This window comes from Larimichthys crocea, chromosome III (assembly GCF_000972845.2).
Source record: "Larimichthys crocea isolate SSNF chromosome III, L_crocea_2.0, whole genome shotgun sequence".
Taxonomy (NCBI): domain Eukaryota; kingdom Metazoa; phylum Chordata; class Actinopteri; family Sciaenidae; genus Larimichthys; species Larimichthys crocea.
In genome coordinates this window covers 45,206,620-45,224,229 of record NC_040013.1, presented here as the reverse complement: position 1 = coordinate 45,224,229, position 17,610 = coordinate 45,206,620, and the positions used below count along the sequence as shown (strand labels likewise).

At 41.4% G+C, this 17,610-nt stretch overlaps 1 protein-coding gene across 2 annotated transcripts; it reads left to right on the top strand.

Moving 5' to 3' along the window:
• The first annotated feature begins 12,668 nt into the window (after positions 1 to 12,668).
• LOC113744880 (homeodomain-interacting protein kinase 2-like) lies at positions 12,669 to 15,406 on the top strand. Of its 2 annotated transcripts, XM_027275949.1 has the most exons (3): positions 12,669 to 13,384; positions 13,695 to 14,991; positions 15,056 to 15,406. In XM_027275949.1, exons 1-2 carry the CDS (start codon positions 13,351 to 13,353, stop codon positions 14,945 to 14,947), a joined length of 1,287 nt encoding a protein of 428 aa, XP_027131750.1. In that variant the 5' UTR covers positions 12,669 to 13,350; the 3' UTR covers positions 14,948 to 14,991; positions 15,056 to 15,406. The 2 variants fall into 2 exon arrangements, with proteins under 2 accessions (XP_027131750.1, XP_027131748.1); XM_027275947.1 differs by having other exon boundaries at positions 13,695 to 15,406.
• Positions 15,407 to 17,610: the final 2,204 nt, after the last annotated feature.

Genomic DNA, 17,610 nt, shown 5'->3' with positions numbered 1-17,610 from the left:
CGGAATGTCCCTATAATCAGTACTCACATTCATTCAGCACACACCTTTAGTTGACACCTCCACTGTACAATTACACTGTGCAGTAAGCTGAACACACACACACACACACACACACACACACACACACACACGGACACTCAGACACATACTGTGCACATATGCTTGTTTCCAGACACATTTCCTGTCAGGGATCAATGGCATTCATCTTATCTTAACCACACACCGCACACAAATGCATGAACATACACACACTCACAAACCACACACATGTGGATACAAAGTTTGGGATTCACAGTTGAGCTTGGACTGAAGGGCACACACAGACATGTAATGTCCGGGTTAGTGTGAGCACAGAAACACACACACAGATATGCAGTTTGCAATCACACCCATTCACAAGTGTGCGCACACACACGCACACACACACACACATACACTCAGAAAGTAAACACACACAGTGAGTGAGCATGGCTGGAGGTGCATGGTGTTGTTTTCGGACTCATATTACAGCTCGCTGAAGCAGCTCCATGCAGCTCCTTCTGCGGCCGCCGCTCTCATTCCTCTGAAGCCACATCAAGGAGTGCTGGCTTCCCTGCTAAACAGACGCTTTAGCAGCACCGCCGCTGGGTCCCACCAACCTAGAGAAAGAGAAAGAAAGAAAGAGAGAGAGAGAGAGAGAGAGAGAAAGAGAGCCCTCCACCCCGCAGCAGCACGGCTACACCACAGCCATTATGTGCAGATTCAATGGAATCTAATGTGGAGGATGTGGCTGGCTATCTCAGATGCTGTTTATGTAACCGTGAAGAGAAGAAGAGAGGAGAATGTTGAGCAGAAAATGGTGGAGGCCAAAGGCAGAATAAAGCAGTCCATTCTCTGCCTTTTGTCTAACTGGGTGAACTCTCCTCTGCAGCCCTTCAGCTGCCCTGTGCTTTCTAATGGCTTAATGAGCGCTAAACAGAGCCATTATAGACCAAATGACCCTGTGTTTAAGGTTTGAAAAATTGGGTGATTACAATATGGTGATCATCTGTATAAACAGAAAGAGGGATGTTTGTGCCAGTTCTGGACTGTTGTTGTTTTCTAAGAGGGTTAAAAAAAAAGTTTGGAGTTTCAAGCAACATGTGTGTGATCAACCATCATACCCCTCAGTGCAGTGCTTCCAGTGTGAGTGACTCAGGGCTGTGCTCTCCTCATGTTTTCTTAGATTAGACTGCCCCCTAGTGTCGGCGCCTCCCCTGCCTCGTCTCTCTCTCTTTGTGCATGAAGTTATCTAACAGGTATTAGCTCCGAGGGGATCTCGACTTGAGTGAAACCAGCAGATGTTGAGGTGATAATGACTCTCAAAGTCCTCTAGTCCTTGGCTCGGGAAGTTTTCCCAGACTTTATGTGCTCAGTCAGCTAAATTAGTAGAACAACAAGTGCTTGGGGAGTCAGAGAATAAGGTTTGTGTGTGTGTGTGTGTGTGTGTGCGTGTGGATGGTGAAAGATGGAAAGATTATGTTGGCCATATTTGATCGATCCCTTGTGTTCAACTAAAGTGGTGCTCACAGCCCACTCACTGTCCAAGCATGCAGATGTGCAAATACGTTTTTTTAGTCATTGTTCAAGTGATATGTCAGCCACAGATTTCTTTATTTCCTGTTTTTGTCAGCTTGTAATTCACTCCTGTGTCGCTGGCTGTTGATGCCGTCAAGTCAGTCATAACTTTGTCATGGTTAAAAGCAGAAGTAGACACTGGAATCTGTTCAGTTTCTGTTTGACAAATCCCCAACACTGCTTATCTGAGCAAATCGGAGGCCTTATTTCACTTTATTTTCAAGCTGTTAAAAACTCTGAGACAGATATTTTGGAGCATTGGAAACAGGTGGAGTTGGCTTACCACACTGCCTTGAGTAATTCCATTTTGTGAGACTTGATACTTTTTTCCCCACCAGATTTCACAAGATCCTTTCCTCCACTAGATTAATCTGACAGCTGCACGTTTTACTTTGTGGAGACTTTCACATACATAAGCTATGATGAGCTCACGCTGTGTAGAATCATGCACTGATAGAGCCTGAACTAATCATTATTATATAGTAGAGCCATCACCTGCAACACTGAAATATTAATAATAAGGAGAATCTGAACAAATGAGGTGAAATCTTTATTTTTACTCTATGACAGGCTGCAGACTAAAAGTTTAGATGTCCTGTGCACATTGTTCCTCCCTCATGTATGAATGATGAATGATGGTATAATGGTACAAAACACTACACACTAAACACACACACATAATTGTGTCATAAAAGATAAGTACAGTAGAACCGGATATAAAGCAGGAGGTGCTTATTAAAAGAAAGCCTCAAGTTGTAATAGCCTGGTTAAAGACATTAATGATATAAGAACAGATATTAAATGCTCTCTAAGACGATGGGCTTTTTTTTATGTTTTAGTAGAGGCTATAGTATGTTTTATAGTATTTTGTAGTATGATGATGATGATTTATTAATTGAGGTTTTAAGTGTTTAGTAACATTCATCACTTTTAACTTCTTTCTGTGTGGAGTTTGCATGTTCTCCCTGTGTCTGTGTGGGTTCTCTCCGGGTACTCCACCCCCCGTAACAGGTTAGGTGTCCTGACTCTCACCAAATGTCTGCTGGAATCGGCTTCAGCCCATCGTGACCCTGATGAGGATATGCATTTATGGAAATGGATGAATGGAAGTTATTTTCCTTGCTAATGGTCAACTAGATGATACTACTTACTTATGTTGCACCTACATGTCATGTACGTGCAGCACAAGTACTTCCACTACTGTTGATACACATTTCAATGAGGTACAGTGAGTTTCTATAGTTGTCATTTGACTGAATATGATACCAAATGTTAAAGAAAGCCTTTGAATTGCAGATGGATCACATTTCTCTGCAAAGCTCTTCAATACACAGTGTGTTCAAAGTGAAGCTACATTTAATGGGTCAGAGTTCATGAATTGTTTTCCACTGAGGCAGAGACAGAGAAAACGATCAGAAACCTGTTGGGACGTTAAAAACATGATTTTTGGTTCTCCTGACCTGGAACGTATCCTCACAAGACTCCGATATGGCCATGTGGCACTTTCCAAAACTCATTCATCTCCCTGAGCAAGACAGGTTTCAGTGAATACCTCAGGCGAACACACACACACACACACACACAGACACACACACACGCACACACACACACATGCATGCATGTATTAACAGTAAAGTGTATGTTTAACTTAGCAGCCAGAATATTCCTCCAGTGAGAGGTGTTGATGGATGGATGTCAGAAGGCGATGACCTGCCTGGGTCTCCTCTATTTCACACAACCACATTAACTAGGTCATCAATCAGTGTGTGTGTGTGTGTGTGTGTGTGTGCACATGAACATTTGAACATGCAAAAACACACCATGTATTTGGCTACACCAAAGTTCCAGCATGTGAATTGAGCATGAATCAATTCAACATTTAATAGCAAGATACACACTTGCACACACACAGGGATAAAGATCTGTTCTGTTGACCTGCAGGACCTCATTACTGCAGCCAATCAGGAGACAAAACATTAGTGACTGATGTAACTGATTAGTGAAAGACCTGCACAAATAAACAGCAAAAGATTGAACACAGGAGGGAACACACACACACACACACACACACACACACACATATGCAAACACACCCATCAGTTCACACACTTGTTTTTCTTTCCTTATACTAGTATCTCTCTCTCTCTCTCTCTCTCTCTCTCTCTCTTTCACACACACACACACACACACACACACACACACTGACACACCTAATGTTCCCTGCAAAGAAGATCTGTCCACAGTTGAGCAGCGGTACAGCTCAGTGGTTGTGATGAATGAGGAAAATCGTGACTACAAATCTTATCTGGGCCTTCAGTGTGTGTGTGTACATGTGTACATGTGTAGGTGTGTGTGTGTGTGTGTGTGTGTGTGTGTGTGTTTCCCTCCAGCTGTGCTCTACTTCATGGTCCAGTCTCCTGTGTCTCCTCTGATACTTCTTTAGTGGATTATATAAGAGTTGGCAGACTCAATTGTAGGTTGTGTGTGAGTAAATTAAAATATACGTTACTGTTTGTAGATGCAGGCATGTGTGTTAGGAGGTGTGTGTGTGCTTGTGTGCCTCCAGCTCATCTTAGTGACACACTCACACCAGTGTGAATGGCACTACAAGAGCTGAGGAATCTGGCTGCTGGATATTTCCTCCATTCCTCTGTCAACCATTCATCTCTTGCTCCGAGGGGAGGAGTGGAGTGAAGGGTGAGAGAGGTATACAGAGAGTCAGAGATGGAAAGAGAGAGAGAGAGAGATGGTCTCTTCATTCACCCGCTGGCATCTGTCCAAGAACATTCTGTACCGGTTTGTCTGTGAGGGAAATAGAGAATACGTTTCTATTCCTTATGAACCTGACCTTGATCTGCCTCTCCGTCCATATGCTGTCTTTAGGATTCCCTGTCTGTCTGTTTTCACATCTGTCTGCGACTGGCTGAGCCTCTGTGTGTCAACTCGTCTTCCTATGGGTCTGCATGCAATGTGAAGTCTTAAAGCTCACACTGTCAAAGACGCAAGTCAGGTAATGACCTAAGACAGAAAATATGTCTGTGAAGCTTCATATGTAACTGTGAGCCCTCGGTTCAACACAACTCAGAGGCCCGGGTCACCAAGATTGCTACAGAGGACTAAATCTTGTACAGCTGGTTCTTGGAGTCGTGCCAGATTTGTGATGGAATGATGTACCAGAGTCAGGACAAGATCACTGGCTTTATTTTGGATGCAGACACTGGGGCATGTAGCCCAAAGGTGCCACCAAGTTGATAATTATCTCAGAAACAGCTACAGTATGGCACAAAACGATTACCACCAAGACACTTTTAGCAGCTAGCTGATGTACAGTTAAAAGGCCAGATACGTCCCTCAGGTGTGGGTAGAGACCAAAACAGAGCTAAAAGTAGCGTGAATGTTTGATTTATATTCATCAGATGACCAAAAACTTAAAATAAATGTTGATCACTGTTCCTCATCAATGGTTGGAATGTTCTCTCCTGGAGTTGTGTGAACCTGTTTTGATACCCCAACTGAAATCATGCAGCAGCAATTAGAAGCTATCAGTCCATCGAACTGAGATACCACACAATCAAAATGATTTTAGTGAAGTGAACAAGCCCCCCATTTATATCCATTAAAAGTTACACTGTCAGATGATGGTCTGAAGCTCTTTACAGCCACTGAGAAGGCAGTTTTCCTTTTGTGACACCAAGGGGCACCAATGTGAGAACAGTTTTCACAAGCAGCTTCAAACACTAAATTGCATGACATGTTAATGGATATGTTTAAAGTATATTTACCTGTCTGTCTGTCTCTTTGTCTGTCGTCCTGCCTGCATGGACCACGGTACAGCACACGACAAAGCGTCTAAACACAACCAGCTGTGCCCTGGACTGCTGGGAACCCCCCCATCACATCTCTGCTTTCAATACACACACACACACACACACACACACACACACACACACACACACACACACAGACACACACGCACAGACACAGGGAATCATACAAGCACAAGTATGTGCACAGTATAATTGCATGGATGTACGGTGTGCAGACACACACCTAAAACCAAAAAAAACATACCCTGTATGAATCCCTCAGGAGAGAATGTCTAAATTAAACAGGCCAGAATTATACTAAGGTTACATATTTAATCACATCATGTAGTTGTGTAGCAAAGCTAATTGCATAGTTACCTCGACTGCTACTTCCTCTTCTTAGACTTCTTTTTGTATGTGCATACTTTTTTATATGACCATGTCCTTTGTGTGTGTATTTATGCAAGTTCATGGTGCACGAATGTCCACTCGACCAACAATCAATAAAGGCTCTTTGTTAGAAATATATTAGAGTCAGTAGACCTCTCTATGGGCTAGGCTGTGCCATAAACACCACTTATTAAACTGTATGAATTGGCATTATCCAGCACAGATCTGACAGTAAAAAATGTATTTTCAGTGCTGCGTTGGCTGGCATATATCAGTAACAGCTTCTATAAGTTATTAGCGAGGGTGTGTGGAAAAGCTATGATGACAGAAGAAAATGTGCCATACAGCAGAAAGCTATAAACAGAGTATGAGCTCAATGTAAACTGAAAAGTATTAGTTTTTATTTCAGTGCCCCGGGCAAATAGAGAAGGCAGTGGAGTTCATTTGTTTGCTGCGACTGGAGAAAAGTCAGCATCAACGCTGACTGACATCTCATGGGTATCTGTGATGTAGATGATGATATCGAACTCTAAGGCAAAGAACTCCATGAGGGCCAAAAGAAAACAAAGTATACAGTTGGTATAGATTTTCATCTCTGGTGGTTGTGTATAACATGACTACAGAACATATTAGTGTCATGCAGCGTATGTAATTGACAATAATAGCCCCATTTCCACTGCAGGAACTGAACAAACCTTAACATGGGGCTTACCAAAACCTGAACTTGAAGACCTTGACATAGAGAGAAAGTTCAGGCGTTTTGAAGTGGGGGTTGTTTGAGTGCACAGCACAGTTCAGCATATACCTATGGAAGTTCTGGCAAGGTAAAGTCATGAAAATATAAAATATTAAAATAGCAAACACTTGAACTGATATTGATTTTTTTATTGACCGTGCATAACTCTGCTTCTCTGCCTGAATCCCTGTCTACTTCTTGACAACTGGCGGCACAACTATGGATAAGTACCTCATCGAACCATACTTCAAATAACCAAACTATCCCCTTAAGGCTTTATATAATGACCTCAATTATTGTTATGTGCTGTTGAGTTAGATGAGAAAGAAGTGGTTGCTAAAAGAAGCTCTGATTTTGATATTCTTTTACATTTATGTGAACATGTGATACATCTTGATCTGCTGAAGAAAAATCCAGTGTTGGTCGGTGGTCCAAAACACACTGAACCACTTTTCCAACCATCAAGTGCAGCTGTCATTGGATGGCCTCCTCTCCCCACATACTAATGCATGCCTGAACATCTTTGTTGTCAGTGTGAGTCCAATATTAAGTCTTCTTTTGGATGTTTACAAGCTAAATTGTCTGCCATTTGGTGCTGGACAGGTAGTGTAATGTGGGTTCATCAGAATGCCAACAAGGTTGATGAGAGCGGTGAGGGTGGCCGTTAAAACAAAGAACTGAAAACAAAATTGATTACAGCAACTTGCTCTTGAAGTATGCTTCATCCATCACGAATACTAAATGTGCATCAAACACACACACAGGTGTAACTTGTGTTTTTCCTTTACTTCTTCAAACCTGGCTTAGTCAAGCCTCGGGCTATCTTCTGTTTCACAGGTAGACAGCTCATCAAAATGAGTGACAACTACAGGGGTGGGAACTTGACCAACTGTGGGGGAGGAAAGCACGACTGACAATAGGCTTTCTGCCTCCAGGTAAAAAGTTGCATACTGAAGCTTCAAGTCGTGTCTTGCAACATTTGAGGTCATAAGCAATCTGTGAAACTTCCAACAGGTTTCTTTCTTTAAATCCTGAACTTGCAGCCGCAGCTTATGAATATCAAACGTCTTATCTAGCAGACAACAACCTTTGAAATGAAAAGGTTAAAAACCTCCCCTGTCTGCTAGAGACACCATCAGTTAAGTATAGTATATTACCAGTACTAAGGCATGCGTTGTTTTTACATAGCAAAACCTCTCATATCTGACTCTAAATCCAAGCCAAACAATGCTATATCACTATGCTTTGATACTCATAGTAACACATCCTTCAACACACACACACTCATACGCACACACACACACACACACACACAAGACTTTCAGTGTGTAAAGGGTCCACCTTCCTTCCTCTGCCTTTGAAAGCAGCCCGAGCGTTCAGCAGCTGTAATACTCTGCTGTTGACTTCATGTTGACTTAGCCATTAAAAGCTGTAGCAGGTCTGAAATCAAAACCTTCACAACTGTTTGGCTTGGACCGAGCGTGCCTCATAAGTGTACACTTGAGCTAGGTTAAACACTTGTACCTCTGACACAGCCCTCAGGTCGGTTTGGTGCATCTCTCAAAGAGAAACGTCACTCAGATTAATGTGTTATTTTCAAACCTTGCAAAAAAAAGGTGAAAATGAGCATCATATGCCAGAGACTGAATGTTCGGCTTTTGAAAAAAAGAAGTTGTGTGTGTGTGTGTGTGTGTGTGTGTGTGTGTGTGTGTGTGTGTGCGTGTTTGTGCATGTGTGAACAAATGGGTGATTAATTGCCCTGGCTCTGATGAAACAATAAACAGAGGAAGAGTGGGATTGCTCCTGTCAACCTGACTGTCATGTCAGGCTGAAACATCTCGATTTCAAGATTCCTCCATTCTCCACATCTCATTCATTCATGATTCATTCCTGACTCATGTGTTTGTTCTTTCTGAGTCATTTCTTTTGAAAATGAAAGACATTTCAAGGATAGTCTGAACGTCTTTGGAGTCTATTTCACCTTTTAAAGTTGTGAGTTTTTCAGAAAAACGTAACCTTGCCCTTTAAGATGTATTCACTCTAATATTTGGTTTTGCTCTGGATAAATACATCAAAATGTGCATGCACACGCGTTTTCAACTTCTATCAACACAAGAACATTCCAAAAAACCCTCAGACTGATTGCTACACCCTATTACATCTCATACAGGTTGCGTGAACCCGCTCGTTTTTCTTTTTCTTTTTTTTTTCTCTTCGTCTTTGCTTTGACGTTCTAAAGACGTTTTGGCAGATTGTTGGAATGACGTTTAAAGTTGTTCCAGATGGACCGTTGATGGGTCGCCTGAAAAGAAGTCCTTGTTTTATAGAATCAAAGTGGAGTCAGGCCTGCTTAGAGCCGAGAGTGACATTAGAGAAGGAAAGGAAAGGAAAGGAAAGGAAAGGAAAGGAAAGGAAAGGAAAGAAAAGAAAAGAAAAGGAAAGGAAAGGAAATGTCTCAGGTGTTCACAACCTGTCCCCACTTTGTGTTTGACACTGTAAAACAACCTAAAACTCCAATTAGGCTCATCTTTTCAGTATGAGTAATGTGTATGTTCTTGTGTGTGTTGGAAAACTAATCCCAGATGGGTAAATGCTTTCCAAAGTGGTTGGACACTGTAAGTGTTGGGAGAGAAGGCATGAGATGGAAAGTGTCTCTTAAGAATCCAATTCCTTCCTAATCCTCATCTGATTAGTTATCTTAGTATTAGCTCCCCTCCAACGAAAACACATAAACACACACTCACACTTGCTGACTCCCATGTTCTGCATGAGACAGGGTCATGTATTTTGTTCTGTATGTGCAGACATTGTTTTGAAAAAGAGGACAAAGTGCAACACAAATTTAACTGTCGTCTGCTGCTGCTGACAGAGCATCTGCTGGCCTCATTACGATTGATGATGGCCGCTCAGTGAAATAGTCTGGCCAGGCTCCTGGGAGATGACGAATACGCAAACACACATAGACATGAGCATGTGCATATGAATGCATTTTAATTGTCAGATATGAAGTGCCTTGTCTGGTTCCTTTAGTATGGACACACACACATTCATATAATGACATGCTTGTGTGGAATTTATGCAAAAAAATTCATCCACAGATGATGAATGTAACTTTATGTGAGAAAAACATAAAACTTTTACTTCCATTAATATTACTTCCATAATATGCCTGGGTATCCGCCACACAAATATACATCTAATTTAAATACAGCCAACTCCACTACATGCCCATCTTGGCTTCTTCAGGACAAGCTGTAAATTTCCAGTATTCACTCTCCAGCTCCTGAGAAAAATACTTGGCTAGTTGCTTAATGCTCCAGACTGTTGACCATTTAGGCTGTGTGGTGCTGGGCAGGTAATGTACAGTATGTTTATTAGAGCTTTTATTAGAGCAGCTGCCTGCTGCTGACAGAAACAAGGTTGATGAGAGCAGTGAGAGTGAATCAGAACAATAAAGCCGATGCTAGATCAGCTTTAAGTTCCTGTGGAAAAGCTGAATCAGACAGGTAGAAACACAGGTGTAACATTTACTGTAAAACACTGTCCAAGTGAACCATTTTTACAGTGAACATAGTCAATCAATCCAATGATGATTCATAATATAGAAATATTATTTAGAGCAGCTTTAAATTAAACTTTACATATCCATATTCAGCATATTGTTCAACTTTTTTCTTTATCCAGCTGTTACTGTATGTGTGCCGTGTGTGTGTTTCTTGTGAGCCATGTCAGAGGCATGCACAGGCATGAACTGGTATTTGTACAGTCTATGACATGAAAACGTGTATTATTCCTGCATTCATTGACAAAATCTGATGAGTGACTACCTTTGAATATCTTCAAAGAGTCGTTATTTTGTCTAGGCCAACCTTTTCATACTGTATTATATTTCTGTGCATTTTCTTGTTTCTTTATTGAGGACATTTCTGTGGCAGGCTAACCTAAATCGAACTCATGATAACCCTAACTATAACACGTTCTGACAGTAATATCACAATAGTTTGTTTTCCTACCAATCCATAGAATAATAAAACTATTTCACCAGCCTCTATTATCATTCCACATGCAAGGCAGTTTGGTTCCAGTAGAAACAACGCTGCTGCCCCGCTGCTCACCATTGTGCAGTTATCTGAGAAATAATATTTTCTCTCTGAATTATCATTATGGAATATGGACCAAGGCTGAGGGCTTCAATATAACAAGGTAACAAATCACTGGCAGGCAGACGTGCCGACGCACTCACAGGCCAAGACACACAGGCACACAATACTGTACACACACTGTAAGCAGACACACAATGCGTCAGCTGGGTAGTTATTGTGTAGAGCAGTGTAAACAGGAAACATGTCGCAGGACTTTACGATTCGTCATCAGACCTCCCGAAGCTTTGGTACACAGCAGAACAATATGAGCAAGATGCTAAAAATACACACACACACACACACACACACACACACACACACACAAACACACACAGGGAATCATACAAGCACAAGCATGTGCACAGTATAATTGCATGGATGTACGGTGTGCAGACACACACCTAAAACCAAATTCCCCTGGGTTTCAGGGGAATGAAATCCTACACCTTTATCTCTAAACCTTATTTATATAACACACACAAACACACACAAATAATTTTTCTCAATACACACATTTATACCACACTTTTACATCAATACCAGAACACCATGTTAATTGTAATCATGAATCCTGTTTGCAAGCAAAAGTCAGAAATGCAACAGAAAAGGGCCTCAATTAAACAGCATATAATGGAGCTCTCAGCCATATATTGGAAAATGACGTCATCCATCCAACCATTATCTATAACCGCTTATCCTCATCAGGGTCATGGTGGGACTGGAGCCTATCCCAGCTGATTTTGGACGAGAAGTGAGGTGCACCCTGGACAATTCGTCAGCCCATCACAAGGCATATAGACATTCACATTCACACCTACAGCCAATTTAGAGTCACCAATGAACCTATTATGTGCATGTTACGGCTGCCGCCATTTCGCCCCGGCGTATATGCGTGTGTTTAATGTCTATTCCCTATGTGAGTCCAGGTGTGTGGTTGGCAGTGAAATACTGGGTCTCAGCTGAGGAGGTGTGGTCCCGATGACGCCCGAGCCTAGAAGCCGAGAGGGCTGGGATTGGAGCAACATCCCCTGCGTCCTCTCCCGGCCGACCAATCCGCTGGGCACAATTGACCTGGCCCGGGCATTTAAACTGCAGCCGCCCGAGCATCGTGGCGGCTGTCCATGGTGTTTGTGAGCTCGCCTCAATATTCGAAATTGTGAACGTTAACTTTGGTTAAATCAGGTCGTTTGAGGAGGTTTGTTTTGTGTTGAATTACTGGGACTGGGCAGGGTTTAGTTTAGTTATAGATCTACTGATTACTCCACAGTATATTTCTGTTAGACTCATTAGTTCACGGGTGCTGTTTTGATGTGTATTTTGTTATTTAGTATAAAATTTAGACAGTGAGGTTTTTGTTTCTCGTTTTGGTTTACTATTTAGATAATATAGGCTCTGGTTAGAGTTCTCTTTTTGTTATATTTGTTTGTTCGTTTAAACAGCACTCGCTCGCCCTTTGTTCCCTTTTGCCTCACCTCCTTTTGTTAAAACATTTTGAACTTTCATTTAATAAAATACCTTTGTTTATTAACCACAACATCTTGGTTTTATGTTACTTCCTCATACCCCTTTTCCTGGTCGTAACAGTGCATGTCTTTGGACTGTGGGAAGACTTTTAGTACCCGGAGAGAACCCACGCAGACATGGGGAGATCATACAAACTCCAGGCAGAAAGGCTGAGGTTCAACTTTCCTGCTGTGAGGCGACAGCGCTAACCACTGCACCACCGTGCCGCCCGAAAATGACATCATATGGTAGAATATATGAAAAAAATTCAAGTGAAAAGCTTAGATTGACAAGCTAGTCACATGTAAAACACTGTTTCATGCTGAAATTAGAGTAGGATCAAAAATGTATGTTATACAGGTCAATGGTGCAAAAATGTCCAAAGGGTAAAAGGTGAAACTTTTTCTTCTACACAGTGTAGTATAGCCCTATTATTAGATCCAAGGCAGAAATATTTAAATTTAAAATGACAAATTCTTGCAAAATTTTGTCCTAGTCAAAATAGTATTTTTAATTGAAAAAATGCAAAAAAAATGTACCAAGGGGTGCATAAGGGTTAAAGGACCAGTGCGTTGGATTTAGTGGCATCTAGTGGCTGGTATGAAGGAAAAACTACAATGGCCACAAAACATGAACAACTGACTGACTTATATGTCCATGTGTATATGTATTTAGGAATATGTACCATGAAAAAGTAATATGTAGGCCCTAGATTTTAACTCACAGTACTTAATGAAAGGGACTTAGGAGTAGGTCTCATCATATGTTGTGCTTTAGTATGATTCACAGTATTATAAAACAGTTTGCCTGATTAGTAATTCAGCATTGGCCGCTCAACACTTGGATCATATTGAAATGAATGAGAGGGTTAAGGTGTTTCCCTTAATACTGTTGTTGTTTAACCATGGCAACAGTAGCCTTTTCCACCTCATAACAACGAGTGATTTGATTGGTCGAGCTGGAAGGAATAGAATAAAGGAACCCGATGATGTCACATAGAATGTGCCTTTGGTCTAGATCCTAGAATGTCCTTAGATTCTACTACTTAAAGTACAGAGACTTACAGAGGACATCGGTGCAGATCAGACCTTCATCGCGACAAGACGTGACGTTTGATAAGACCAAGTGCAAGGAAAATATCTTCTTTACATTTGTTTAACACCTCAGGAGAAAGATCATGAACTGCTTCAGCATTAACACTAACACAGCCAGTGAGTTCAATTTTCTGTTTTATTTCTGTGTAACCACCATGAGTGGTCCAATGTTTCATCTTTACAGTAGTTACTAAAATGTTTAATCATGTGTAAGGGTCTATACTTGTAATAGTTGAAATCAATTCCATGTAACCTTCAAATTAAAGGGATCGGCTCAAAGAGTTTAATAGAGCTGTTGTCAGTGTGACAACACCTGAAAGTGTTTCTTGGTTATGAGAATGTTATATTTTTGACTTTAGATTTTGTTATGCTCTGTTGTCTTCATGTTGTAACCTTATCCTCTCTCTGCTCTTCTTCTACTGCACAGATGATCTTCAAATATACCAAGGGACCACTCTGGGAAACTTTCATAAGGTAGAGTCCATCCTTGGCGAGGGCGGCTTTGGGTATGTTACACAATGCCTCAACCTCAAAACAAACAAGCATGAGGCGATCAAAATAATGAAAAGCTCTCATAAGACGATCCAGCAAGCCAGGCTTGAGATTTGTATCTTAAAGCGGCTGCGATGCCTGAACCCAGACACCTGTAACATTGTCAGGTGGAACGGGTTCTTCTTTGACCAAGACAGGATCTGTCTCAATTTTGATCTGATGGACCTAAGCCTGTACTCATACTTGAAAGAAAGGAACTTCGAGGGCCTCACCACGACTGAGCTGAGGCCAGTTATCGCGCAGCTGGCCACAGCCCTGTCCCACCTGAGGTCAATTGGCCTGGTTCACGCAGACTTGAAACCGGACAATGTTATGATCGTTGACCGCCATCAGACACCGCTTCAGGTCAGGCTAATTGACTTTGGCCTATCACATCCAGTAGCTACAGTTAAACCTGGTCCATGGATACAAACCCTCTGGTACAGGGCACCGGAGGTGACGCTTCACCTCCCCTTTAACGATGCCATAGATATGTGGTCTCTGGGCATCACAGCTGCAGAGCTGTCCACAGGGTACCCCCTGTACCCTGGTAACACAGACTATGATGTGTTGCGTTTCATTTTTGGAACGCAAGGACAGCCATCAGACAACGTACTGGACCGTGGATTGAAGACTGGTTACTATTTTGATAGAGACCAGACAAATGGCCAACAGCATTGGACATTTAAATCCCCTGAGGACTTTGCTGAACAAACAGGGATCTATGCCGTGGATACAAGGGAATATAGGCTCGAGAACCTGGATGCCCTTGTCCATGTCATGGAGGAGGAAACAGAGAGGACTCATCAGGGACTGCTGGCGGATCTCATAAAGAGGATGTTGCACCTTGACCCAGATGCACGTATAAAACCTCTGGAGGTGCTGCATCACCCATTCTTCTCCATCACATCAAGTTCCTCAGCAGACCCTGTCACTACAATGGACGATGGACCAGCTGACCTGGAGGTCAGCACCGAGAACACAGAGGAGACCGAAAACATCGAGAATATGTTGGAGGACCAGCTAGTGGACAACGGTGGATATGGACAGGCAGTGTGGAGTTTCTTTAGCAGAATAAAGAACACTGTCCAAAACTACTTCAGCTGGAACAGACAGCCAGTTGTCAACCCCCCCCCTCAACCTCCCTAACTCCCTCTCCGTCTAAACCAAACCGGTCACGGCAGATGACCGTCCACCATGAGCCTGGTTCTGCCTGAGGTTTCTGCCTCCTAAAAGGAAGTTTTTCCTCACCATTGTCGCCAAGTGCTTGCTCATGGTGGTAATTTGGTTTAGACCTACTCCTTGTAAATAGTTTAACTTGGGTTTTCTCCGGGTTGCTCCGGTTTACCTATGATTCTATTATTCTTATTACCTAGAATCTAAAAAAAATGTAGTTTAGAATGACATATATCTGTCATCTGTCATGTAAATATTTTCTTTATAAAGGTTTTCTCCGGGTTGCTCCGGTTCGCCTATGATTCTATGGTTTACTTACAACTGGATTACCTAGAATCTAAAAAAATGTAGTTTAGAATGTCATAGAATGACAGGGTTTCTCCGGGTTGCTCCGGTTCCTCCTATGATCGAAATAAATGTTACTTAGATGCAGTATATCTGTGTGTCTTCAGGTGTTCTCACTCTATATGTAAAGTGTCCTGACATTATGATTGTGTTATGATTTATACAGTATATCGTATTTAAAACATTTCCTCCAGTTTGCCTTCTATCTAAATAAATGTTATTTAGAGTTAAATATATCTGTGTGTCAACAGATCAGGTTTTCTCACAGGCTAACAGCTGAGCTGTGACACTTTTGTATTACTGCAGTTGATGCTCATACCTGTATGTCAGAAAATAATCTCTTACAGTGCTTAATCATCCCATGGTATATCTTTATTTTTTTTTACTTAAAAAATTATCTCAGACATCTTGATTGGTTGAAGTTCTCCACTTATTTTAATTTATTTTTTAAACTTTAAGTTTATATCTCTGTTTAATTTGCTTTTGCATGTCCACTACAATGGACCTTTCAATTGAGACGGTGTAAAATGTCAATATAATGTTTCCCATTCATGTTGGTTTTGAACCATACAGTATGAGCTATCTGTACACATACAACATGACAGTTTAGTTAATATAAAAACAATAACACAAACTACTCAAAATCCCATCAGATTAGATTCATTTTGCTTCTGTTTAAATTCATTTTGCAGATAAATTCGGGCTTTTTATTTTTGTCCATCCACAATGACACCACAAATCTAACCTATGGATATCAGAAGGTGTGATCCTCCTCAGTCTTTTTTAGATCATTAGTTCTAAATATGGTGTATGCAAGAACAAAGATCTGTCCCTCAGACTTGAATTATTTTTGTGAAAAAATAGAAATTTAAGAGTCATAAGTAAACACACACACACACACACACAAACACACACATCTGTCAGCATATCAGCACATACCTGTTATGTGTGTGTGAGAGTGCATGTGGGTATCTGTGCATGTCTGTGCATGTATGTTTGTTAGCGAGTTTATCTACTCGATGTGTGCTCATATTTATGTGTGTGTGGTTAGCTGTGTCGGTAAAGCGGCGCAGATACAAACAAACTTGTGGTCTGTTCTGGAGAATGGAGCAGTTTCCTGATACACACAGCCGGATAAAACCCTGGACAAGTTAAGGCAGAGAGAGGAAGGGAGAGAAGAGTGGACGCCAATTTTTGTCCTCTTCTCTCAGCTTTCACAGCTTTTATTTTTTTATTTTTTTAAGAGAAATTGCCTCCTATTTTACTTTACTTGCCTGAAAAATACTTTACAAAGTTTAATTAAATTGATTAAAATAGCAACTAACAACTAGAATATAACAACATACATAAACAAAGCATAATCTACCAGTGTAGAGTTATATTTGTTTGGTTGGGTGACTAGTAAATAAGCTTGTACTGTGAGGCTGCTCTGAGCTAAATGTCACCATCACCTTGCTAAAATCTTAATATTTAGCGTTTTTTGGATAAAGCTGGAGACTTCCGAGTGACATTTTTTCCACAATAGTTAATTAATGAGCTTCTCAAGCAGTATTTCAATCAGTATGAGACAGTAATAACAGGGATTTCAGAGAGGCACTGAAATGTATTTAGTTCAAATGATTTCAGTGGAATCATTGTGGACAGAAGATCTGCAGACACGTACTGTCTTGACAGTGCTAAACTTTCAGGAACTGGAGAGGAAACTATTGTAGCTTGTCACATTATCCGCTTTAATTGAACCTCCTCTGTCAGCGTAAAAACTGCTCCACAACAGAGCAACAGATAGCAGACAATTGTGAGACAGCAGTCAATGTTACAAATTCATGTTAACCTATTGCCCTATTTAGCAACAGAGCTAAGCTAGTCAGTGTCCCATATGTATGTCCTACCAAATCAGTTATGTGCAGCTACAAAAGTCAGTGCATGTGGAGAATACACATCCATGTTTGCAGGACTTTTTGCAGGTAAGCCTACACATCCATCCAGTGGAGTGTGGACATGCCGAGAGAACAGGCACTCAGCCGAGGCCACAGCCCCCACTAACCCCTTCCCCTGAGACTGAGATGCTGTAGGCTGGTTATGGGGGTCATGTCAGACTCAGGGGGGCTCAGAGCTATCACCACTAGGGATGGGAATTGATAAGATTTTTACGATTCCGATTCCATTATCGATTCTGCTTAACGATTCGATTCTTTATCGATTCTCTTATCGATTCTCATTTGGGAAAAAAAGGAGAACAAACAGTTTGATCAGCATCAACTAGAGGAGGTAGTGAACTGGAGCAAGTACTA